The sequence below is a fragment of the Phyllostomus hastatus genome, unplaced genomic scaffold, assembly GCF_019186645.2.
Source record: "Phyllostomus hastatus isolate PE091 unplaced genomic scaffold, TTU_PhHast_1.1 phas_contig_40, whole genome shotgun sequence".
Classification (NCBI taxonomy): Eukaryota; Metazoa; Chordata; class Mammalia; order Chiroptera; family Phyllostomidae; genus Phyllostomus; species Phyllostomus hastatus.
This window is the reverse complement of record NW_025333872.1, coordinates 37019684-37046898: the sequence shown is the minus strand read 5'-3', so window position 1 is coordinate 37046898 and position 27215 is coordinate 37019684. Positions and strand designations below refer to the sequence as shown.

Here is a 27215-nt window from a genome sequence, read left to right as displayed (position 1 = left end):
CATTTTACAAACCAAATTGCCCTACTTTCTTGTTTTTAGTACAATATTCGATAATACATATACATCTTATCCTCATAGTCTAATTTAAATTGAGATCGTTTTCTTGCTCCAGAACAGCTGCTATGTAGTTAGGCCTATAGTCTAGACTTCTGCTCATGTCATAAAAGCAGATGCCATCAAGGAAGAGGAGGAAATGGAGTAGCCCAAGCGTGGAAATGCAGCTTGTGCTGCAGGCTCCAGGTTGGTGGTTGACGACGAGAGGTCAGGTGGCTCCTACTATCAGAGTTGCTTTCGGGAGAAGACAGTCTCCTCTTACTGCTGAGAGCAAGCAGTTTACTGTATTTTAAGAGAAAATCAATGTCATTGATTTGGCCCTTGTGAGAAGTCATTCTCCTGATGGCAAGTCAATGCAGATGTGATTTAAAAAGTAAAGAAAATCATTGCCAGAGAATTTTCTATTTTAACATCTGATTATTGTTGGTAGGGACAAGAGCAATGTATGTTAAATTTTATTTGAAGCCCACTTAATTTTTGTAATGAGAACTGAACCACTTCAGGAAATATCCAGGAGTTGAGCAGCTCTTAGCTTGTAAGTTAGTTTATAAAACTATTTTCTATTTTGAGGGAGATTAAAGTTTATCAGATAATGAGGTTGTTATCTAATTATTTATGTGCCTTATCTCTCACCATAAACACAAATTACTTTACCTAAATATGGTTCATTTTAAATTATCGTATGTAAGCCTTCTATAATTTTAAAAGAAAATGGTAGGAAGTCAATAAAAATCTGTTAAAGTTATATTAGACATGATATTAAAATTATATTTAATGCTAAATTTATATTGTAAATTTATATACTAATACTATATTATTTTATATCTTTTAATTTTCATTTTTATGATTAAGCTATAAATTTTAAAAAATATTTGGAGGGAATGAGTGGAAGAGGAGTAGGAAAGATTAATAGAAACCATAAATTTTGGATAAATTCTTGGACTTTATATTGAAATATATTCTTCACATTTATGCCTTTATCAGTTATAGGATGCCACTTATAAGAATTTCTCTTAATTGCAAACAACTATCCTTTTTGTTAAAGGAAGACCCTTTATATTCAGACACTATGGTTTTTGGTATCAAGGATGCTGGGAAATTACTGTCATGACCAGCTGCTATCGACAAGATTGTTTTCAAGTTAGCCTAGATGGAAGTTTCACTTTAATTGCATATTGCAGCAGTTGAAAGAGTGTGCCTGTGACCAAAATAGTAACATAAATTTGGAGGGACTGCTTAAACAATGCTCTCAAGGCTCCTGTGGGAACAGGGCTGCTCCGTGCTATTGAAAGCCTATTTCTCATATCACCCAGTCCAGCCATCTAGCAAGGTTTTGAAATGTCACACGGTGACACAGCATCTTAATGGTATCTCTTGGGAAACATTTTTTTTTTGGCGAAACAATATCAGGGTTCCTTAGAAATTGAAACAACACAAAGGAAAATAAAAACGAGAATGGGAGGCTAATCCGCCTCTGAGCAGTGGTGCCATCTCTCAGATGTATTGATTTAATTAGTCACAACAATGGCTTCAATGTTTGCTCTGTGGAATTCCCACACTGTTAGGCCATTTCATTGCAAAACTTGCTTTATCTTTCCTTTAAGCATAGGTCAAGAAAAATGTACTACAAAGCAGAGTTTCTCTTTAAACAAAATTAAAAGTGTTACAATATTTTAATTTAAAATATCTCATAAAAACAGCACAACCACACATAAGGTCCATCACATTGCTTTCCTTCAGTATCCCCATAGAGTGTACAGTATATTATTTGTGCTTCTGTTAATGTGGCAGTGATATATATCTTTTGTTTTCAAAAGATACGTGCTGAAGATTTCCCTGTTTTTGCATTTGTCTGTTATCTCCTGTGCTATTTTTTGTGTCTACCAACATAAAAACTTTGTATCTTCTAACAGGGTGGTAAGGACGGTGCCTCAAACTTTTATAAGAGTCATAAAATTATTTTAGAAAATATAGCCACATTTATGACTTCATCCTATTTTTTAAAGAATGAATGAAATTGAACTTCAGTTATATTATAGCTGGCAAGTTTGACAACCAGCTTTAACTTTTTTTTCTTGCCTGAGGTACTTAGCAATAATATATTGATTTTGGTAATTTCTTTTATAAATCCATAACAGTGTCTTTTTTATTTTCTTAGAATAATGTGTCAGACTTTGTAAACACTCACAAATGTAAATAGGATAGAATTATAAACTTCAGTATACCAATTATCTTTGTTCATAAAGTATGCTTTATCTGTTCATTTTATTATTATTTTTTTGGCACTTTAAAGCAAATCCCAAACATTATTACTTGATGATGCAATATAGGCTGCATATAATTTTTCTGACTGTATTGAAAGTATACTTGACTGTCAGTTTATTTGAATCAAAATCCACATATTTGGTTGTTTGAGGTAATTTGCTTTCTATTGACCAGATTTTAAAATCCTGATTACCAATGTCTTAAAAATGTAGAATCTTATTTTAAAAGCATACCAATAACATTCACTTTTCTTGCTTCATTGAAAGACAAAGCAAACTATACTGTAAGTAAATGAAATACATAACAGAGTACCAGGTGAAAATTTCTGCTTCAAATAGAAAATGCCCTTCCAAGCATTGCTTCTCCAGTACACAATGTTAGTTTTCAGTAAAGCCCTTAGTTTTTGGCAAGCTTAAAGAGGATGGTCTGACTTAACTTGTACAAAATAGGAAAAAAAGTGTCTTTAATACCAATTTGAAGCCTTACAGATAGATTATACTGTACAAAAGTGTGAAACTACCAAAATGTCAAACCTTGCAGTTGAGCATACCAGGTTTTTGAGCTACCTTCTTCCAGTAACCTTGCCTGAACCTGAACAAATTGGCACCTACCTACCTGGTTTTCTAGGTTTGTGCCTTCTGACTGTCTTTTGACCTCTAACTAAACTAAGAAAAAAATTTTTTTACATCAAGACTTTATAATACACAGACACATAAACACACCTTAAATAAAAGGTTCTTGAAGTAGTACTACTTACTGTACGTTTGAAGCACTGTGATATTTTCTGTTCTATTGTATTTTTTCAAACTCGGGCGGTCACCCATTGAATTAATTCCATGAATTGGTTTGGAAAATACTTGGCATAGTGCATAGAAACATAAGCTTTAGCATCTAAGGAGCCAGGATTCAAATGTCATCAGTATCCGTTACTAACAGCACATCTGTAGAACACAGCTGAAATGGGCTTTGTATACAGTTTTTGGGAAATATAAGTGTACTTCCTTATACTAATCTGTTAAGACTTATTTCTTAGATGAGTTACACATGTTATCCCACATCAGAAAGTCACTATTTCCTCACCTAGACCAACACTCTGTTCTGTGGTTGCCTAAGAGAGATGGCCTCATGACCAGAGTTGCAGAGCTGTCTTCTCCCTGCCCACTGTTAGATGACTTCTGCCATGCTGCAGTGTATCTCGGTGAGAGAAACATTGCATGGCTTTAACAAAGGTATTACTATGGATGTAAAAAGAGCATTCTTTTGTGTTTTCTTTTAGATTCTTAATAAATGGTGACTGTCCAGTAAAAGGCAAAACATTGGTCCCTTTGTGGGAAGACATGGAGTTTTTGTCCATTTCTGGAATGATGTGTGATAAAAGTATATTATATTTATGTAACATCCATCTTAGTAGTTACCATGCACACAGGACAGCTCTTTACAACATTCCTTTCTAACTCCTAATAAACAACTCTGTGAGTTGAACACTACTATTAACTCTATTTCACGGATGAGGAATCCAGCGTAAGGTAGTTAACTTGCCCAAAGTCGTAAATTTAGTAAAGAACAGAATTGGGATTTGAACTTAGGAAGTCTGGCCCCAGATTTGGGCTCATAACCACTTTCCTATTGCTTATAACATAATCTCTACAACAAGCCACAAATTAGGAAGATTTTTTTATTGAAGTATAAATGACATATAACATTATATTACTTTCAGGTGTACTATATGATTTGATATTTGTACATATTGCAAAAGGATCACCACAATAAGTCTAGTTAATATCACTATATAGTTACAATTTTTTTCTTGTAATGAGTACTTTGAAAAGTCACTCTCATAGCAACTTTCAGACATGCATTACAGTGTTATTAACTGTAGTTGCCATGCTATTCATATCCCCAGGACTTACCTATGTTATAACTGGAAGTTAGTACCTTTTGACCCCCTTCACCCATTTTTGCCTACCCCCTGAATTCTACCTCTGGTAACCACCATCTGTTCTCTGTCTCAAAGAGCATTTTTTTATTGGCTTAATAATTAGGTGACTGCTAGCTATTTTAATCTGTATGCCAAATGATGAATATAGATTTTGGAAGTTTAAGAATGTTTCAGGAACTTGTCTCAGAGCACTGTCCATCTTTTCTGTTACAATGCATATCTTAAATGAAAAAATAAAATTATATGAATGGGTTAGATATTTTTAACTTCTGATGGGTGGTTATAAATTATAGATTACTTTTACATAAATTACACTGGGCTGGGAATCAAAATAATGAGTCCAAGTTCTGATTCTTCTGTTTTTAGACACATGGGTTGGGATAAGTGACCTACCTCTCTGCCTTAGTTGCCCACCATCTGCCAATTCTAAATGGCTAAGATGTTTGGAGGTGTTTTTTTGACAATGTAAGGTGCTTCTTGTTCAAATTATTTGACAACATGAAGGTTGTCCAGAAGTGGCTAGGTTTGGGAAAAAATCAGTCTGTTCATTATTCTGTCTTTAGACTTGAAAAAAATTGTTTCCGTACATGTGAATTATGCATACAAGGTAAATGGAGTCCTAGTATTTAGGAGAGGGCAAAATAAAATGTAAAGTTCAATGTATGCCCTAAAGACTATGTTAAAATTATATATTCCTTTAAAGAAAAGCTGAATGACATTTAAATGACATTTTTTCTGTTCTACAGAAACCAAAGGCAAATACCAAAGTAATTTGTAAGCGTTGCAAGGTAATGATGGGGGAGACTATGTCATCAGGTAAGAAAAAGCCAAAATGATTGCCTTTTTGTTAAAATAAAACCAATAGAAGGAGATTTTATAGGAATACATGTGAAAGCTAGATGACTAATATATGTTGTAGAATTGATACCTTTTAAAATAGAAATCTACTAACATCATCCAATATGCTAACAATTTTGTGTATTTTGGCCTTTATGAATACATGGGTGTTGAGTTTTAAACATTAAGACATTGGGTCATTTTTAATATTTCATATTCTCTGTAGATATAAAGGAATTAAATAAACTTTATACTTGTGTCTGTCTTGAAGATTGGAGCTTTCCTTAATACAACTGCTCAGTCCAAAGAGTTGGTTGCCAGAGGTGATGGAAAAGTTGCTTTTCTTGGCTGCCCTCCACCTCGGGGCTGCATTTTGGGTCCAGGGGTGGGAGAGAACCTGTTGAAATAGAAGAAAACACTTTCTGAGTTTTGTATTCTGTTCCGTGTTCTTCTTCCTAATAATGTTAATTACATAAAGTCTGTTTTAAAGTATAACAAAGAAAATCCCCATAATTAAAGTGCATCACTATTTGAAGATACAGTTTAAAAATATCTAGAGAGCTACAGCATGCTGTGTTATCTTTGTGGGTGATGAATAATTATTTTTAATATAATTAATTAGAAGATGTGATTTAAGTGAAGCTATTGTACTTAAGGATATTTTTGTTGGTCTTTTTTTTTTTTAATTATCAGAACCTTGTAAGTAGTTACTTCCTCGCTGTGAACAGAAAAGGGAGAGTGAGCAGCAGTAAAGGATGCTATTCTCAATATTATTTCTGGAGAATGAAAGCAAGCCCTTTAAGCTACAACTTAGAAAATTTAAGTGAATTAATTTTTTAAAAATGATTCTCACTCCACCCTGAAATTAGCCAAAAAATCTGTTAAGAAATGGAAAAGGTATACATCTGCAGAGACAAAGAGAAGCAGAGAGGAGACAACAATGATATAAATAAGAGGTGTAAGCAGTGTTTTTTTCCCCAAAGCTGTAAAGCTGAGAGACACACATGGGAACGAACTTGCCAGTATGAGGGGGCCAGTAGCCTAGGTACCTGCAGAAGATCATTTGGGTGAGGAGTGAGCCGGTACTCACTGTAGAGCCCCAGAACTGGTCACAATTTGGGGGTAGCAAGAACAGGGAAGGAAGTCTGAGACAAAGGACTGGAAGCAGGGGTTGAAAGTGTATATACGGAGCTCTTCTAAGACTCCCGAGTCTCCTCCACTTGCAACTTGCTTATACTTTCAACCTAGGAGATTAGAGAGCCCCCCCCCCCACCCCCACTTTTTTTTGGAACAATGGAAGAGTACCAACCAGAAAAGAGATTTGCAGGCACTGATTCTTAGGGGTCATTCAACAAAAATGAGCTTAACATTCAACCCTCCTACAGTCAGTCACCAAGCCTTCTACCTACACCCAAAAGCTTACTCTTAACATTTTATTACCTAACACTTAAATATGAATGGATTGCTAAGAATCAACAAATACTTGAGAGAAACTCCAACAAGAAAGAGACGAAATCAAATAAGTAATCAGGTAAGCATAGTAAAGGCACCTAGAATAAACTAATTTTGTGTGAAACAGAAGAAAATCTTAAAATAAAAAAAGCATAATAAATGTTTTTGGAGGATGAAATAATACTGCCTTCATAATTCAGAGAATATAGAATTAAAGATGTAATGGCTTAAAAAACTAATCAAAGCACCAGAAGATAAAATTAAGGAACTAACTTAAAAATCAGAACCAATCAACAGAGACTGAAAATTGGGAGAGGAAGCATTTAAAAAAACATCATCATGTACGCCTCCTGAGGACAGGGATACTGTCTTACCTTGTTTATCACTGTGACCTCAGCACTTGGAACAGTATCTGGCACTTGATGGGTATCTGGTACTATTTGTTGAATGAATGAGTGAATTGAGCCTTTTAGAACACCCAACAGGTAGATAATAGTAATTCTAGCGAGAATAGAGACAGTCTGATGTGAGAAATTATCAAAGAACAAAAATTCCAAAAACACGTTATAAGGTTACTTTCCAGAGCTATGGCTTATGTTTGTCAATAGAAAAACCCACTAAATGTCAAGTGTAATTAATGGAGGGATGGCAGGGAGGCTACTCAAAGTCACACCATTGAGTAATTTCTGAACAGCAAGGATGAAGCTTCCAGAGAGAAAAAAAGCTGGTAGTGGACAAAGGATTAGGAATTAGAATGACATTGAACATAACAGCAGTACAGAAAGCTAAAAGACAATGAAGCAACACCTTTATAATTTAAAAGGAAAAAGATTTTCAACTCGGGATTCTATACACAGACAAACCATCATTCAAGTTGAGGGATACAAATACATTCTGGAAAAAAAAAGATTTTAAAATATAGTTTGCAAAGGTATATTTTCCTTAGGAATCTGGCATAGGACATTTAGCACCAAAACAAGGGATTTAACTTGAAGAGAAAAGACATGGAATTTGGGAAACGCATCATTCCACACAGGAGAGCAGGATGAGGATGTCTCGGGGGATGGATGTGCAGCAGGCCTGGAGAGGAGCAGCCTGCATCGGACCCAGGGCAGAGGGATTGTGGTAAAGACGTTTTCACATGTCAGGTGAAACTGATACAGGTTTTTATTTGTTTGACCACGTGGAACAAATCTTGAGACAAATCACTTCACCATATAGGAAGAATTAACTAACGGTAACAGTGTTTGGAAAACTAAATACATGAAAAAGAACTCAGTTATGTACTGCTGGAAAACAGAACATTGAACCAGAAAGGAAATGTTGCCATAGTGTCATGCTCACAGTAATGCAAGCCTTGAACATTTATGAAGCCAAAAACCTTTTATGATGTAATACATAAGTGTATTAGGAGGTCAGCCTGTGTTGAGTTTGTGTGAGGTGATGTAAGAGTGCTGTATTTGCACCTACCCTAAAAGTAAGTTAGTGGGACCCCACTTCCAAAAACGGTGGCACAAAGAAAAGGGACAGTTTCATTCTGTAGAAAACAAATACAAGACTGTACAAGTTCAAAAAATTGTGAACAACCACTGGAAGACCAAAATGAAGCAGTGATTTGAGAAGTGTTTGGTTTTGAAAAACTGCTACTGCTTTTGCTTATAAAGACAAATTTGTGCCCTGATGCTTTGGGGCATTGCCACCCTCTCCGCCCCAACTTGCGCAGGAAAAACTCACAGCTTTAGCATTTACAGGCAGTAATTTTGGTTCAAGGTAGATAAAGGAGAAATTAGAAATTAAAGAGGAAAAATTGGGAGCAATAGGACCATAGACAGGCTGAGAAGTTTACTTCTTTGCACAACTCTAACTGCTAAAGTATACATGCACACAATAGATGCCAGAGAATCCCATAAGAATTGAAAGCTTGGGGAGACCTGCAAATTTGCTGTGCCTTGGATTGCATCCTTCAATCCACACGTAACTTGAGCAGCACAAAGTGGAAGCCTTACTGGCTTGAGGGAGTTGAGCAGAACTTCTTCCCAAATTTTCCGACAGTTTAACTATGCAGGTATATAAAATATTCTCTGGGGAACCAAACCAAACAAAATAAAAGTGAGCAGAGTTCATTAGGGGTACACACAATGGAAAAACATATTTTGCAGTTTGAGTTCCGGCCAGTTAATTGACTGCTATATCTAGAAAGCAACAACCCTTAAAAGAACAAAAGACAGCTCAGAGTACAGTGTATTACATATGATGTCTTACTTCCACCTGGAAATTTTAGGCATGCAAAGAGGTAGAACAGAGTGATTCATATGCAACAAAAAAAAAACAGAACTCAGTAAACAGTGCTGAGTAAGCACAAATATTAGATTTAGCAGACAAAGGCATTGAACAGCTATTATAAATATGGAAAAGAATTTAAAAAGCTTCTTGAGTGAACTAATGGCAAATCTCAACAAATTGGAAACTTGGAACCAATTGATAATTGCAGAGCTGAAAAGGACAGTAACTATAAAGAATTCACTAGAATAGCTAAGTCACATATTTAAGATGACAGAAGAAAAAAATCATTGAGGTAGGTTAATAGAAATCAACCAACCCAAAGAACAGAAAAAAAAATCTGAATCAGAATGAATAGAACCTCAGAAATTTGTGAGACAATATTGTTTTTCAATCAATGTGTAATTGGAGTCTTAGAAGGTGAGGAGAAAAACAAAGATCAGGAAAAATTTTGTAGAAAAAAATGGCTGAAATCTTGGCAAATTTGGTGGAAATACTCTCGGATCCAATTATTACAATAATATTGATAAAACAGTAATTATTGTTTTATCCTATTTATCTCAAATAGAATAAACAAGACAGAATGCTTCATCCAGTCACATTATAGTCAAACTGATAAAAGCTAAAGATGAAAAGAGAATATTCAAAGTAGCAAGAGCAAAACAAAATATCATGTACAGGGATATCATGATACAACTGAGGCTGACATAGATATAATGGCAGCCAGAGACACTAAAATGAGATATTCACAATGCTGGGGGTGGAGGAACACCTGTCAGCTAACAATTCTATATACAGCAAAACTATCCTTCAAAAGGGAAGGCAAAATTAGGACATTTTCATGTAAATAGATGGCAGTAATGCATTACTAGAAAACCTTCTCTACAAAAAAAGTGCTAGGGAAAATTCTTCAGGCTAAAGTGAAAGATACCAGATGGTAATTGGAATCCACAGGAACGAATGAAGGAAACTGAAAAGATTTAGCACAAAATTGAAATCACCTTTTCCCTGCAATTTGCCAATTCTCTGAAATTAGAACTTTCATTTAGATTGCTTTGGGAAGTAAGAACAGAAATCAAAGAATACGCAGGATGAGAACCTAGTAAGTGACTACACAAAAATATGAGACCCTAAAGGGCCGTACCTTTACAGTGAAGGTGAATCAAAAGCGGACCTGCCCTGTGGAATTACAGACAAGTAGCAATCCTTTGGGGCTTTAGGGAATTTCAGGTCTTGGCTATTCTGCCTTGTACTAGACTTAACACCATGTACCTGGCAAAAACAAATGCACATCACTTCTGGAGGAAGGTATCTTCATGTAAAGCTCCTATTATTCCCCCAAATAATTTTCAAGTGCAGTATTCACCATATAACCAAACACAAATAAGCAAACAAGTAAACTAGACTTCTATCAGTACAAACTAACAAAAGCAGCAGACAATAGAAACAGAATTCTGTTACTGGAATTATCAGATGTAAACTGTAAAACAACCATTCTTACTGTATTTAACAGTATAAGTGGCAGCATTGAATATATTGAAAGGAAAAGGAAACTATAACATTTGGAAAAGATTGACAGTAGAATCTTTAAAATATATAATTGAAATGTAAAATTCAATGTTGGTTTAACAGCAGACTAGGTAAAATTTGGAGAAAGCATTAATGAACAGAAGATGCATGAGCAAAAATACCTGTAATCCAGCAACAGAGAAAAGAAGGCAAAAAATATAGAAGAGAAGATAAGAAGCACAAAACATACACCGAGAAGATCTAACATGTTTAACCAGCCTTTTATAGGAGGAGAATGGAGCATAGGCAGTATATGAAGAAATGCGCAGAATTTTAGAAAAATGTTGGAAGACAACAATCTGCAGATTCAAGAGGTCCAATGATTTCTAATTGAATGAAACCCACGGAAGGAAAATCATATCCCATCTTCTGCAGCTAGACACAAAGTGTTACTGCAGAAAAATAAAAAGCAAAAAAATCTTAAAAGCAGCCAAAGAAAAATGACTGATCGAAGGAACAACAGTGAAGGAAGCTGGAGGACAGTAGAATGATGGTGTCAGTGTGCACAAAGGTCAAACACTGTTAACCTAGGTGAAAATGCCCTTATGTGAAAGAATCAAAACACAGATAAATATGTTTTTTCACCAACAAAAACAGATACTTCATCCCTATGGTTTCTTAGTGAAAAAATTCTGCCTGTATGTCAATATAAGAAGAAAATGGTCCCAGATAGAAGGTCTAAGTTCAAGAAGGATCAGTAAAGAAAATGGTAAACACATGGGTGACACTAAATGAAGAGTAACTGTAGAAAACAGCAATAATAATACCTTGTGGGATTAAAATTATAGAATGAAGTTATTCTAACAATAGCTAGGATAAAAGGGGTCACTTTATAATGTGAAAAATTTCAATTCTGCATCTAATAATATGATTTCAAAATAGTAAAGTGAAAACTTGAACTTCAAAGAGAAATTCATCATCATGACTCTAGATATACAATAATCTGTTCAACTATTTTCTTTTTGTCTTTTACTCTGCTATGTTGGGCAATTGAAAACATTTTTGGAAAGTCTATTAGGAACAACTTCCATCCTACTAAAACAAAAAGTATTTGGTACACTATTTTTAATGACTGCATAGAATTCTCATCCATAAATGTATAGTTGCTCATTTAATCCAACCATCCTCAATTTTTAGCTATTTAATTTGTTTTCAATATTTTTCTACTAATATTATTTATAATATTAAATAATGTTATTTAACATCTTTATAGATAAGTTTTTACAGATATCTATGAGCCTTTCTTTGAGATAAATTCTTATGGTATCAAAAATATATACCCATTTTTTAAGCCTTTGCCAAATGGCTGTCCAGAAATCTGACATTTTCAGTCCTGACAACAGTATGTGAGTGTGTGTCCATTTTTCTGTGTGTTCATCAGTGCTGCACCTTGTTGTTAAAATTGTTTTATTTGATGCTAAAAATAATCTGATTTTAATGTGTTTTTCCTTCATTACTAGTGAGAGTAAACATTTTTCATGGATTTTTACAAAATCCAAAATGGTTGTTTTATATTTAATACTATTAGATATTTAATTTACTGTTTAAGTTTTTCTGTAAGTAATCAGATAACCAAATTTAGTGGGAATCGTACATTTATTGACTCAGTGAAATTCTGGGTAAATACTAATGTGAGGTTCACAGCATCTGTGCACAGGCTTTGAGGTACCATGATTAAAAGTCTTTTTGAGTGACTTCTAGATTTGTGGCTATTCTATAGAAATGAGGAAGACAAATGAATAATTTCTGGATAATAGCCTATAGCTGTGATGTGACTAATTTTTCTAACCTTTCCTGTGTGTGAGAAGTATCTTGCTGCATCAGATTCTCTTAGGGCATGCTCTTCTGAAGTGATACCAAGCTATCTGGAGTCTCAGGGCTATTTCTTTGTAGTCATCAAAGCTTTGTCTTTTTAAACTAAGTCATTTTCTTAAAAAGTTTTACTGAATATTAATTTTACCATATCAACTATTTAGTTTGAATGTCATAACTTGGGACCAATATGCCCTCAACAAAAATGTTAGTGCATTGCAGAGATTTTAATTTTCTATTTTTTGTTTCTAGAAACAATTAAGTTTTATATGACAGAGATGATTATTCAGCCATCTGAGAGAAATTTTCCCATCATACCAAGGTACGATTTAATAGCAAATTAAATTCTGTAATTTCAATGTATGAAAAGATAGGTACAATTGATTATTTGGGAGTTCGTTTTTATTTATACCTTCCTTTATTTTGAAAGGTTAGTTAGACCAAACCACACATGTAAAACATTTGAGGATTTATCTATGGTTTGCTTACATAATGTCCTAGACAAATATGCTCATATAAATCTAATTTACAAAGGTTTTTGTGCTTCTTTCTGTGTGCCAGATATCTGAGATCTTATAACCTAATCATCCAAAGGTTTTTGAATAATTATTTCTGGTTGTAATTTAATTTAAAATTTGAAACATGGGTTGGTTTTAAGATGACTCCTGTGTTTTTAAAAGAAATGATATTTAGGCACTAAATTCATTAGTGTGACCTTTCTTTGAATCTGTTTAGTTTGCAAACATAAGTTGACTGTAGTATGTATTTATTTTAGTTCATTATTGATGTGTCAAATTATGGCATTCTGAATATAACTTTGACCTTTATTCTCCTATAAGTATTTTGATTATGTAGCTAAGATCTGATACTTTGAGGGGATGCAAATGGAAATATTAAATATAACACTGTCTAATGTTTGGGAAGAAATGTGTCACCTTTTAAAACTTAGTTCACTGTTTAATGTGTCACAGCACAAAAGAAATATTGACTTTTCTAACATACTATTTTTTATTCAGTTAGGTTAGGGCAGAAAATGTATTAAGGGTTGGAAAATAGGATATAAGAAGACTAGAGCAAACACAAATACATTAAAATATATTAAAATCCACATTAGCACAGATTGTGAGGGAATGGGCAGCATACAGAAGAGTCTGGCATGCACTAGCCTCTGCCTTTTAGGTGCCCTGTGGGTATTTTTGGCTCATCTTGCCAGTTAGAGTTATTATGAGAGGCACATTGTGAAAATTGATTTCTGTTCAAACAGGTCTCAGTTTGTACAGAGCATTATCGCCCAATGTCTGATGGAACTCTCCTCTGCTAGAAGCACTTTTAGATTCATTATTCAAGGTCATGATGGCAAAACGTACATCTTGGTAAGAAATTATTTCACCCAGCTTTTTGTCGCTCTAGTGATCCAGGGTCTCATAAATTTTTTAGTTTTTGTCATTCTTTTTTTTTTAAGATTTTACTTATTTATTTTTAGGGAGAGGGGAAAGGAGGGTGAAAGAGAGGGAGAGAAATGTCAACATGTGGTTGCCTCTTGCAGGTTCCCAACTGAGGACCTGGCCTGAAACCCAGGCATGTGCCCTGCCTGGGAATCAAACCAGCGACCCTTTGGTTTGATGGCCAGTGCTCAGTCCACTGAGCCACACCAGCCTGGGCTGTCATTCTTTTTTCTTAATTCTCAGATCTAAAAAACAATTGATCAAAAGATGAATTTTAATGTCAGTTTAATTCACGAATCAAATTCCCTTAATTTAATAACAAATGATCAAGTGCCTCAATGAGCTAGGTGCTAGGGATATGGACAGAAATAAAACCTGCTCTGTAGAAGCTTATACCACAAAATGAAGTCTTTTATTCAGTCTGTCTCTCACTTTTTTTCTATTTGATACGTTATGTGTTTTCTGTTTGTTCTGTGGTAAGAACACTTAACAAGGAACCTACTGGCTTCACAGATTTTGAAGTGCACAGTACAGTATTGGTAATTATAGGCACAATATTGGGCAGCAGATCTCTAGAACTTATTCACTTTGCCCGACCAAAACTTTATACTCTCTGATTAGCATCTCCTCATTTCTCTCTCTCCCATCCCCTGACTATGACCATTCTACTCTCTACTTCTGTCTGTTAGACTACTTGAGATTCCTTATATAAATGGGGTCATGCAGTATTTGTCCTTCTGCATCTGGCTTGTTTTACTTAGCATAATGGCCTCCAGGTCCGTCCATTGGGTCGCATATTAAAAGATCCCCTTGTTTTTTAAGACTGGATAATATTCCCTTATTTATCTGTGCCCCATTCTCTTCATCTGTTCCTTGATGGACATTCAGATTGTTTCTACATCATGGCTTTTGTAAGTAGTACTGCAGTGAGCACAGGAGTACAGCTGTCTCTTCGAGATCCTCGTTTCTACACTAATGTTTGAGAAGTAGTGCCAAATTTTGGAGAACAGGCTCTGGCAGTTGCCAGAATCACCCATCCCCTACATACATCACAAGCATCTAATATTAAACTGCTTCTGTTAAAAATAATGTTCTGCAGAAAAGAATTTGGGACATTTATATGAAAATCCAAGAATTGGGGCCCAAGTCTCTTCTCTGCCCCTTACCTGTTTTATTCCACCAGTAAGCATATATTGGGCACTTGGTCATTGAAAGGCACTGTTCCAGGTGCTCAAGGTAAAACAAAAATGCCTTCAAGGAACTCAAAAGGTAACATGGAAACAAGGCAGGCAAAAGGAGTGAGGGGGTTGAGATTATTATGTGTGGCTTTGTAGCCGGTCATTATGGCAGCCCCATGCTTCTGTAATTCCAGATAATTTCTGTCAAAAGCTAAACTATTTCCTGATTGAAGTGGATACTAAGTATAACTTATAGTCATAGTCTGAAATCAGTTAATTTTTATCTATTGCAAGGTTTTCAACTTAAAAATCATGAGTGGGGACTTTTTAGACCCATAGTAATATATATTTAATTTTTTTAATTTATTTTTTATAAAAGTAATACATTCTTGAAACACATTCAGACAACCTGAAGAACAAAAAAGAAGTGCTAGTTCCACTATCTTGTCCCCTCTTGTCCTGCTACATCATACTATTTGAAGGTAAACATTTTTAACAGTCTGATGTATGTACTTTGGCACCTTTTCCCCATCTATATACAGCTGGCTGTATGTACGTACCCACAGGTATTTGCCAGTTTGTAAAAAAAAGAAAACCAGAATCATGTGATTAACATTTCTCTTTAATATGCTTATGTAACTAGTTTATCATGAGGGTTGACAGTATTACAATTTGAGTTTTTCAAATGCTGATAAGTTTCATCCTCCAAAAAAGTTGTACCAGTCCCTTGTAGTGGACATGCATGTACCCCACTCAGATCCCCTCTCCTTGGCCAATGCTCCCCTTTCCCAGCTGCTGAGAGTGTTGGCTGCTCACAGGCACAGCTGCTCTCTTCTCCAGAGACTTACCCTAACCTAACAGATGCTTGACCAGGGAGTTTCCTGTCTTCCACTGACCCCCACCCTGGCCTGGTAATCCTACTGCAGATGATTTGATCCTGAGGTACAAAAAGCTGGGGTTGCCTGTCTCTCAAAGTGGAGCAAAATGTAGGTACAGGTTCCCTGTGGGATTGGCCTCATCCAGACTGCAACTGAGCTCGCATCCTTGTCTAGCTTCTTGGTCTACCTTATCCTGCTTACCTTAGTCCCTTTCTCCTGAGAGTGGTCCCTGACGGAATCACATGCATCCAAGTCTCCAAACACTCCTCAGCCGGCAGTGAATGAGAATACCCATCCAAGGCCCTCTTCTGAACTGGGGGTTATCAATCTTTTTGTATTTGCCAATCCAGTAAGTGAAAAAGAGTGGCACACAAATTTTGTATTTTCTTATTACTAGCTATGTCAGTATTTTTATATGTTTCCCACTTCTTCTTTTAATTCTGTTTGTCTGTATTTCTATTGGGCTCTATTTCTAGGAGTGCTATACATTATAGGTATTAACTTTGTTACAGATGTATTAAATACTTTCTAGTTGATTGCCTTTTTTCTTTTTTTAACACTTTATCATGTTGACTGCTCTACCAAGGTTATACTTGGAATGAATTGCCTTCCTTAAAAATTATATACATGATTCTCATATATTATTCTGATATTTTCATAGTTTTGTATTTGTTTTGGGGGAGTTTTTTGAGTGATGATATGAGACATGGATTGTCTCAATCCATGTCTCATATCATATGAGATATCTCATGTGGGATATCATTATCCAAGGTGGTGATATCCTTATACTTGGACTTTTCTCTCCATATCTTTAGCTCTGGCTTTTAAACTCAGACAGTTTGGTGATTGAATCTTTGGGAAATTCTAAAAGTGTCAAAAAGTTTCCCTTGCTGGAAGATGTATCGAAGGCTGACTTCAGCTCTGCTTGGAATGCTGTCAAGGTTCTGTACCAGCCATGCATCAAAAACAGGAATGGAACGTAAGTTGTGCTTTTGTTTCCTCGTTACATGTTATGTTGTAGTTTTCTTTTACCATGTTGGTGTTCAGAAATTAATGAATGAAATGATACTATACCACTTCCCTACTTGAAGCCTCCTGCAGTCATGCTCCTAAATGTTATGCTTTCAAAGTAGATTGAATTATTACAGATGATTCATGCTAACGTGCAGAAAGCTTGTTTTGACCGAAAACAATTGGTCTTTTTCTTGTCATCTCAGCTGTCTGTACATATGGCTACAGTACTAAATCAGACTCGACAACTATGAATATTTACTGATAAGCACTTCTAGGCTTTCAGGATACAGTAGTAAACAAAACACAGTCCCTGCCTCCTGAGGTTGTCATTCTAACAGGAGGAAGACAGATTATAAACAAGAGACGAAAAAATCAAAGACTAATGTGACTCTTACTGTGAGCCCAGCACCAACGAAGGGCTAGCTCATTTAAACCTGACAGACAGCACTGGTGTGGGGTAGGTACTGTTAGCACCCCCACTTAGATGCAAGGACACTGAGGCTCAGAAGTTAATGTAACACCTAGTGAAATATAAGGCTGGGTGAGGAAGTTGGGGAGTGGTAGTATAGGGGTAGGAGTGTTGTCATTTTATCTTGAAAAGTCAGAGATGGTTCCTCAGATTAAGATGATACTTAGAATACTTGAAGGAAGTTACGGAATGAGCCACATCTGAGAGAAGAACATTCCAGCAGGGGAAATAGAAAGTGCTCTTATTTAAACAGATTGGAAGTTTGTACTTGTCCAGTTCTCTTGAAATGGGTTTGATCAAATTTGTTCTAAGAACAGAAAGTCCCACCCTTTTTCTGGAAAGTAAATAAGAAAATTTTTTGAAATTATTGCTTGTCTTGTCTTTTCTGAATTATGCAAGCAGTGTAATCATAAAATATTCAAACAATAGAGACAAACATGAAGTAAAATATATAAGTCCTCTGTTATTTCTCTTTCCAGAAGTAAAAACTGTGTTGTATATTCTTCTACTCCTTTTGTATTATCTTGTATTTTACCATAATTTGAATGATACATGTATTTTTTAACACTTAAGAAAAATCTGTCATGGAGATTCTTTTCATGCCAGTGCTTGGCATTCTATGAAATGGATGTACTGTAACTAATTTAATCATTTTCCTGTCGATAGATACTTGGGTTGTTACTTTTTTAAACTGCACTATGTATGTGGTTGTGTGATTATGTGTACTGTTTTTGTAACAAGTATTTTTAGAAATAGAACTGCTGAGTCAAAGGGTTTGACATTTCAAATTTTGATAGATATCAAATTGATTTACAAAAAGACATTACAAATTTATATTCCCACCTGAAGCTTCTGTAAGTGCCCATTTCCCTGAACCCTCACCCAAAGTGCCATTTACATTTTTGCCCATCTAATGGGCAAAATGAATGCCAGTCTAAATGAAATAGGTTCACTTGAATATCCTTGTTTTCTTTGAGGCACGATCAGAGAATATGGCTTATGTGTATTTGATGCTTTGCAGACTTTGCTGAGCTGGTGTGTGTGTGTATGTGTGTGTTCTAATACATAGTAAACTTGTAAGCTGACTAGTGTGGATATATATGTATGTCTGTATGTCAAGTTTATTAAAACATTTTATACTCATCTTTTTTATTTATTTAAAATGTGCATTTTTCAGAAGGGTGTGTTAAATCTCACTGTGCATGTGGAAAAGTCATTTTCTTCTGGTTTTGATATCAGTTTTTGCATTATATATGGAGTGAGAAAAGTAGGCCTACAGTTATCCATATGGAAAGTAATATAATAATAAATAATAATATAAGAATAAACTCTGTTTTGTGTACTCACAACTGTGAACCTACTTTTGTCCACCCTTGTATTTTGATTCTCTGTTATTAGGTATATTAAGATTTGTTGCATGACAACTTGACTAATTGCATATTTTAAAAATGACAATAAGAAATATTTGACATTTTCCTTTAATTCTAATTTGCTTGTTAATATTGCTATATTTACTTTCTTATTTTAATTGTTGATTGATATATCTTTTTCCATTTCTGTATTTTCCGCTGTCGTGTGCTGTTTTATTTTAGGTGTATGTCTCGTTACCACATACCTTGTAAAGTGCATGTGGCTGGATGTTTGAAGCTCCAGTGTGAGAATATGACTTCTAACAGTGAATTTAATTAATTCACATTTACTGTGATTTTTGATATAGTTGACCTTAGTCTGCTGTCTTTTACTTTGGTTGCCTTCTCTGTGTCATTTCTTTCCTCTGATGATTTGAAAATAAATATTATCTATTTCAAAGTGATTTTTAGTGGTTAACCTTAGATTTTTAACATATATACTTAAAGTAATTTTTTTCTTAGTATTCATACTCTTCATCAGAACAAGACTCTTGGGTAGGTTTCATATCTCTTGTCTTGCTCCCTGCCTTGTGTACTAGCTCCCTTGTGGTGAGATCATTTGTAGTCTGATGATGGTGGTTGTTTCTTCTTAAAGAAGTACCAAGGCAAAGCCCTACCACCCCTTTGCTTACATATTACTTACACTATGCATTATGACCATCAATGGGTTTATGTTTTTACTGTATGTCTATTTCCATAAACATATTTATGGGTTATTTGATGTTTTAAAATATTTACAAGTAATATTTTATTGTATGTAGCTTTTTGCAGTTTTTTTCATTCAATATCTTTCATTTCATTGTTTGATTTGAAAAAGTATGCTCTTTAATAGTTTATTTAAACTTGAAATGTAATCAGTCCTTAAATATCAGAAAATCTCTTTTACCTATTTTTTTGTCCCTCAAAACCTTTAGAATTTTCTCTTTATCTTTGGTTTTCTAAGATTTTATACAGATGCATCTAATGTGTTAAAAAAATTTTTTATGTCATAATATGTTCTTGTTTTACAGATGCAATATTCTCTTAGTATCTATGAGAGTAATAATTTTACTTAAAGTCTTTTGTTTCCTTTATTAACTCTTTTTCCTGGGTGTTGATGCCTCTTTTTGAAAAGAGACATTGCGTTTGGCACTTTACAGTGCTGCTTTTCCCGGTGTTTGATGACTTCACTAGAATTCCTACACTAATGTGTAAAGTTCGTGTGAGCCAGGACCTTGTCTGTCTTGCTCATTACTACTTCTAGGTGAGTTCTTGTAGAATTACTCAGAACATACAATTTATGTTTACATTTAACAAAGCATTTGTTTAATGAACTAGACGTGTTTTTCTGCTTTTCTTTGTATTTGATAATTACTGATCATCTGTTCGAGACTGTGTGTTCTTGTTACCACAGCCTGCCTTTATGGATTTGTGGAAGAGAACTCAAAGGATATACTCATTTGAATGTGCCATTATGTCTTTTGACAGCTTTTGGGTTTTAAGAAAAAACAAGTGGTAGTTGATTCAGTTATGGGGGTGAACCTCATGTTCATTGTTATGAAGAATCTTTACTCTGCCTTTCTTGAGGAGTGTTGCAGGAATGAACCTGTCCTACTGTTTCATTCATTCCTAACAGATCGCTGTGACATAGGAAATATGGCTATTATAGGTTGTGTTCCTCTGTATTTGATTATTCAAATTTTTTAAACTCCATATGTCTTGGGGACAAGTTGACATTCAGTAAAGGAGTTTGATTACTTTAGTTTGCCTATTTTATATAACTACTTTTGTTGTGCTTTTCCTCCTCCTACTGCATGATTCTGTGTCCCCCAAAGGTAGGAAGGGAATTTCACCAAGTTGTATAAGAATCCTGTGAGTATTTGCTTTTGTTTTCTAAGGAAGTTAGTTTCTTTCTTTTGGGGCGTGACTGAGCAAGCCGTAGACTCCCTGGCATATTTTTGGCACATGGGACAGTGCATTAACTATTTTAGTCAGATCAGCAAGAATTTTTTCTAGTGGAAGTATGGATTGCCAGATGGCAGTCTAAAAGAGGAAAATAGCAAATGTAACTATGGCTTTATTTCCTTGAGCACACACAAAAAAGTAATGAGTAGTATTTTAAGAATGTTTTTTCTTTCAAGCAATAGACACACATTTCTTAACATTTTGAGGTCTATTTTTTAATCTCTCTTCCCCTTGTCCACAGTTATCCTACAACTCACATTCTTTAGTTTGCATGTCAGGGTTCAGATACTAAATATTAACTTTTTAGCTTTCAAATTTAAGTTAGCTTCTGCAGTTTAATTCTGCTAACTCAACAACTCACCTGTGGCCTCATTTCCTAGATGGGGGTTGGGGGATGAATTTTTCACTGAGGGGACATTGGCAATGTCTGCAGACTTTTTCTGGTTGTCATAACTTGGGGAGGGGGCTACTGGCATCTAGTAGGTAAAGCCAGGGAAGCTCCTCATAATTATACAATGCATTGGAGAGCCCCTACGACAAAGAATTATCCAGCCCATAATGCTAATAAGGCCAAAGTGGAGAAAACCTGATTCAGATTATCTCCAAAAATCAAGCTGTGTCTATCTTATCCTTCTGGGTGTCATAGCCCACACTTTCCTTGAAATTATATTTAGGCCAACAAATAAGAGAAACCTTATTTAGAAAAATAAGAGCCAAAATCTCTATAATCTTTACATGTTAACTTTGTTAAAAAATATAATGTAAACATTTGTTGTTGTACTTTTCTCTTTTTTTAGGGAAACGTGAATAGATTTATTTTTAATAAATGATGAATTTGATAGGTGTCAATTTTTTTGTTCTCATATTATTAAGAGAAAAGAACTTAGGGCAATGTAGTCATTAAGTATAAATAAGTGGGTTTTTTTTTAAAGCTAAATTGAATTCTCTTCATTGTGTAAGTTACACGTGTCCTAGTATTTTGCAGGTTGTTTTTCCCACCTTTTCAAAAGTTAGCCTATTGAAGAACTGAGAGAATTTGAACTAGAAAAACTAATCTGTGTTCTACTATTAGCATTTTTTTTGCAAAATATATTGAGGGAGGAAATGTTGATATGTTATATTTACCCTTAATTTTCATGGCATGTAGAGATTCTTTTTTATAAAACTCACTGGGTTTCTCTCTGTTTACTGTATACAGGTAATTATTGCTTCTAAAATAGAAGTGTTATTTTTGCCTTGAGACAGTCATCATTATTGCTTTTTCTAATAAAACAAAAATATACGAGGTATGTCCAGAAGGTATCCAGCCATGTAATATGAAAAATAGAGACATTTATTGAAGAACATACAAGATATAAGAAACATTGTACATAGGAAAATGATACTGCAGTCCCCATCAAAGTAGGCACCATAAGACCTCACACAGTTCTCTCAATCACCATTAGCTGCCCCATTGTATTTTCCTGAATCTCATCAACTGTCTGAAATCTCCTCTCTTGCATAGGTGATTTTAGTTTTGGGAAAAGCCAGAAGTTGCAGGGGGGCAAATCTGGGCTGTAGGGAGGCTGGGTGATTTGATGTTTCATCAAAAACCTCTGGATGAGACATGATCTATGAATGGGTACATTGTCATAATGAAGCTGTCAATCATCACTTGCCCATAGCTGTGCCTTCTGAATCATCCACATAATTTTCATGGAGGAATGTTCAAGCTTAATGCAAAATTTGATGCAAATTCATTGCTCTACTTGCTTAGTAATTTTTAATGCGATGGCCACACAGTACACATGCTTACTCAATGGCATCTATTGCCCTTACTGACTAATATAGTGAAGTCATCATTGTTCACGTATGCACATTCCAGTCCACTCTCCTTGGCTGCCAGGTTGCATCGTTGTGGCGCAAACCATTCTCATTATATTAACGATGTCTGGACTTTATCCAGACAGACCTCATAAACCACATCCATATATATTTCATATGTATAAAGTAGTATTAGTTGTTTTTATTTATGAAGTTGTATTTTCTTTTTATTCTTTAGTGGGAAAATTGAAATTCTGTTTATTTATTGTGGTAAAAACTGCATTAACATAAAATTTACCATCTTAACCATTTTTTAAGTCTGTAGTTCAGCAATGTTAAGTATATCCACATTGTAGTAAAAGAGATCTCCATAACTTTTTCATCTTGCAAATCTGAAACTCTGTACTCATTAAACACAACTCTTCTTTCCCACTCTCCCCAGTCTGTCTTAGCCACCATTCTATTTTTTGTTTTTTATAAGTTTGACTGCATTAGTCCAGTAGGGCTGCCAAAATATCATAGGCAGGATAGCCTAAACATTAACAGAAATTTGTTTTCTCAGAGTTCTCGAGGCTAGAAGTCCAAGATCAAGGTTCTGTCAGGATTGATTTCTTCCTGACTTACAGATGGCTGCCTTCTTGCTGTGACCTCACAAGGCCTGTCTTTGCTCATATGGGGGAGAGAGAGAGAGGTCTTATGTCTCTTTCTTTCAGCAGTCTTATCAGATTAGGGTTCCATTCTTTTTTTTTTTAAGATTTTATTTATTTATTTATTTATTTTTAGAGATGGAAGGGACAGAGAGAGAGAGAGAGAAACATCAATGTGTGGTTGCTGGGGGCTGTGGCCTGCAGCACAGGCATGTGCCCTGACTGGGAATCAAACCTGCAATGCCTGGTTCACAGCCCGCACTCAATCCACTGAGCTACACCAGCCAGGGCAGGGTTCCATTCTTATGACTTCATTTAACTTAAGTACTTTGTTAAGGGACCTATCTTCAAATAGTCTCATTGGGGATTACAGTCCTACCTCTACTTATATTTAACATATGAATTTTGTAGGGACATAATTCAGTTTATAACATTGACTTTTTAGATATTTCACTTAAGTAGAATTATATAATATTTGTCTTTTCGTGACTGGCTTATTTTTCTTAGCACAATGTCCTTAAGTTCATCCATGTTGTAGCATGAGACAAGATTGCTTTCCTTTTTAATTTTATATACATATATATAAAAGAGGTCTGTCCAGAAAAAGTCCAGCCATTGTAAATGTGACGAGAATGGTTTGCACTACATCTTTTTAACCTGGCAGCCAAGGAGAGAGGACTGGAATGCAATCCATGAACAATGATGACTTCACTGTACTAGTCAGTGGGGGCGGTAGATGCCATTGAGTGAACATGTGTACTGTGTGGCCCTCACATTCAGAATGATTGAATGAGTAGAGCAGCGGATCTGTATCAGATTTTGCATTAAGCCTGAACATTCCTCCATGGAAACTAATCAGATGATTCAGAAGGCTTTCAGGGATGATGCAATGAGTGAAGCACAGATAAGAGTGTGGCACAATCTCTTCAAACATGGTTGAGAATCTGTTGAAAGTGATCCATGTTCTGGAACCTGCAACAAGCAGAACACCTGATAATGCTGAATGTGTATGGGCTACAATGAACAAAGATTCATGACTGGCATTGCAAGAACTAGAAGCTGATCTGAGGATTCCAGAAATTACTGTGTCTGAGATTTTGACTGAGGATCTTGGCAGGAAACGTATCGTGGCAAAATTCATTCCACTGCATCTGCTACCAGAGCAGAAGAAAGTGCTGAAGTTGCTAATGACTTGATGCAAACCACTACCAAAGAACAAGATTTCCTCGAGAAGGTCATAACCGGAGATGAATTGTAGGCTATGATCCAGAAACAAAGGCCCGATTGTCCCCATGGAAGTCACTTGGTTCTCCACACCCAAAGAAGACATGGCAGAGTCACAGCAAGATCAAGACCATGTTAACTGTTTTTTTGACTGAGAAGGTGTTGTCCATCATGAGTACCCTCCAGGCCAAATAATTAGTAAACAGAGCTATGTCAATGCTCTTCATCAGTTGAGAGATGCAATACGACGAACACAGCTATAGCTGTAGGCAACTGGTGATTGGCAGCTTCAGTACAGCAAAGTGCCTGTTTATGCATCACGTCTTGTGTAGAGTTTTTTGGTGAAACATCAAATCACCCAGTTGACTCAGCCCCCCTATAGTGTAGATTTCATGCCCTGCAATTTCTGGCTTTTCCCAAAACTAAAATTATCTTTGAGAAAGAAGAGATTTCAGGCCATTGATGAGATTTAGGAAAATATAACAGGGCAACAGATGGCAATTCCAACAAAGGATTTTGCAGTGTTTTGAACAGTGGAAGAGATGCTGAGAGAAATGCGTGAGGTCCAAGGTGCCTACTTAGAAGGAGTCTGAGGCATCAGTGTTCTATGTACAATGTTTCTTGTATCTTGTATGTTCTTCAGTAAATGTCTCTATTTTTCATATTACAAGGCAGGGTACTTTCTAGACAGGCGTCATATTCTGATATTAATCGTTTATTAGATATATGATCTACAAATATATATATATGTGTATATATGTATATATATACATATTTTAAAAATTGCATGCCAAAATGCAATCAACAGTGAAAAGGAAGCCTACAGAATGAAAATATATATACATGTATATGTACATATACACACATACATATATATGTCTATACATATATGTCTATACATATATATGTATGTCTATCTATAGATACATATATATATTTTTTCATTCTGTAGGCTTCCTTTTCACTGTTGATTGTATTTTGGCATGTGATATTTTTTAATTTAGAGTATATTTTATTGTTTATGGTATTAGAGTTCCAGTTTTTCTCCCTTTGCCTCCCTCCATCCAAAACCACATACACACATTCCCTCCAGCAATCCCCACACCATTGTCCATGTCCATCAGTCATGCATATGTATTCTTCTGGATACTGTTTTCCTATTCTGTACTTTAAATTCCTATAACTATTCTGAAACTACCAATTTGTTCTTTTTAATCGCTTCACCTTTCATGCTTATACCCCTGACCCCCTCCCATGTGACAACCATCAAAACATTCTCCATATCTGTGAGTCTGTTTCTGTTTTACTTGATGATTTATTTTGTTTTTTAGATTCAATTAGTGATAGATATGTATTTATTGCCATTTTATTTTCATATTTTTTATTTTCTCCTTAAAGAGGACCCTTTAACATTTCATATAATACTAGTTTGGTGGTGATGAACTCCTTTAGCTTTTTCTTGTCTTGGAAGCACTTTATCTATCTTTTGATTCTAAATGTTGGTTTTGCTGGGTAGAGTAATCTTGGTTGTAGGTCCTTGCTTTTCATCACTTTGAATATATTTTGTCAGTCCCTTCTAGCCTGCAAAGTTTCTTTTGAGAAGTCAACTGACAGTCTCATGGGAACTCTTGTAAGTAACTGTTTTTTTCTTGCTGCTTTTAAGATTCTCTCTTTGTATTTACCTTTGACATTTTAATTATGATGTGTCATGGTATGGGCCTTTTTGGGTCCATCTTATTTAGAACTTTTTGCACTTCCTGAACTTATATGTCTATCTCCTTTAATAGGTTAGGGAAGTTTTCTGTCATTATTTTTTCAAATACGTTTTCAATTTCTTTCTCTCTCGCTTCTTGCACCCCCATGATGTGAATGTTGGTATGCTTGAAGTTGTCCTAGAGGCTCCTCACACTGTCCTCATTATTCTGGATTCTTTTTTCTTCTTGCTGTTCTGATTGGGTGTTTTTTGCTTCCTTATATTCCAAGTTGCTGATTTGATTCTTGGCTTTATCCACTCTACTGTTGATTTCCTGTAAACTGTTCTTCATTTCAGTTAGTGTATCCTTCATTTCTAACTGGTTCTTTTTTATGGTTTCCATGTACTTTTTTCAATTGTTGAAATTCTCTCTGAATTCGTCTGCTCTTTCCCTAACTTCATTGAGCATCCTTGTAACCAGTGTTTTCAACCCTGCATCAAGTAGACTGCTTGTCTCCATTTTGTTTAGTTCTTTTTTGGAGTTTTGTTCTGTTCTTTCACTTGGGCTGTGTTCCTTTGTCTCCTCATTTTGGCAGCCTTCCCATGTTTGTTTATATTAGGTAGAACTGCTATGACTCCCTGTCTTGTTAGTATGGCCTAATGTAGAAGGTGTCCTGTAGGGTCCAGTGGCACAGCCTCCCTTATCACCCAAGCTGGGTACTCCAGGTGTACCCACTATGTGGGCTGTGTACAGCCTTCTTTAGTAGCTGAGCCTTGATTGCTGTTGGCAGGTGAATAGGAGGGATTTACCCAGGCCAATAAGCTGCAAGGACTGGCTGTAACTGCTGACCACCAACCTCTAGCCACTGTGGAGGATCAGCTGTGCAGGGACCCACTCCACAGAGCAGGATTTATTTCAGTAGGGCTCTTGTGCCTGCTGAGTTTGCCCCTTGAATGTGTCGCTTGTGGAAGTGCTTGGGTGATGGTGCTCTGACATGGTCTGTAGCTGTCCACTGGGCACACTGTCTCTGGGACTTCTGAGAAGGTGCAGGCCAAGGTCTCCCACTACCTGTGTTCTGCTTGGGGCCACCCAGCATAAGCTACAAAGTGATCTTCAGATGGCTGCTACTTGTGCTATACTTGGAGGTGCCCCAGCAAGGTCAAGTGATGAACCAAGGTTAGCTGCTTCTAGTGCCAGGCCTGGGGCCACTTAACAAGAGGAACAAGGCTCACTGAGGCTAGATGCTGCTTGTTTGAGAGAATTTAGGAATATCTGAAGCATGAGCCAAGGCAAGCCATTTGT

General features: G+C 35.7%; 1 protein-coding gene across 1 annotated transcript in view; it reads left to right on the top strand.

Moving 5' to 3' along the window:
• UBE3D (ubiquitin protein ligase E3D) overlaps positions 1-27215 on the top strand; it is a 138794-nt gene that overhangs the window by 23052 nt on the left and 88527 nt on the right. Inside the window, exons 5-8 of the mRNA XM_045843639.1 lie at positions 5005-5074; positions 12461-12530; positions 13473-13581; positions 16525-16688. Coding sequence (XP_045699595.1) covers positions 5005-5074; positions 12461-12530; positions 13473-13581; positions 16525-16688 — 413 coding nt within the window. The remainder of the gene's footprint in view (positions 1-5004; positions 5075-12460; positions 12531-13472; positions 13582-16524; positions 16689-27215) is intronic.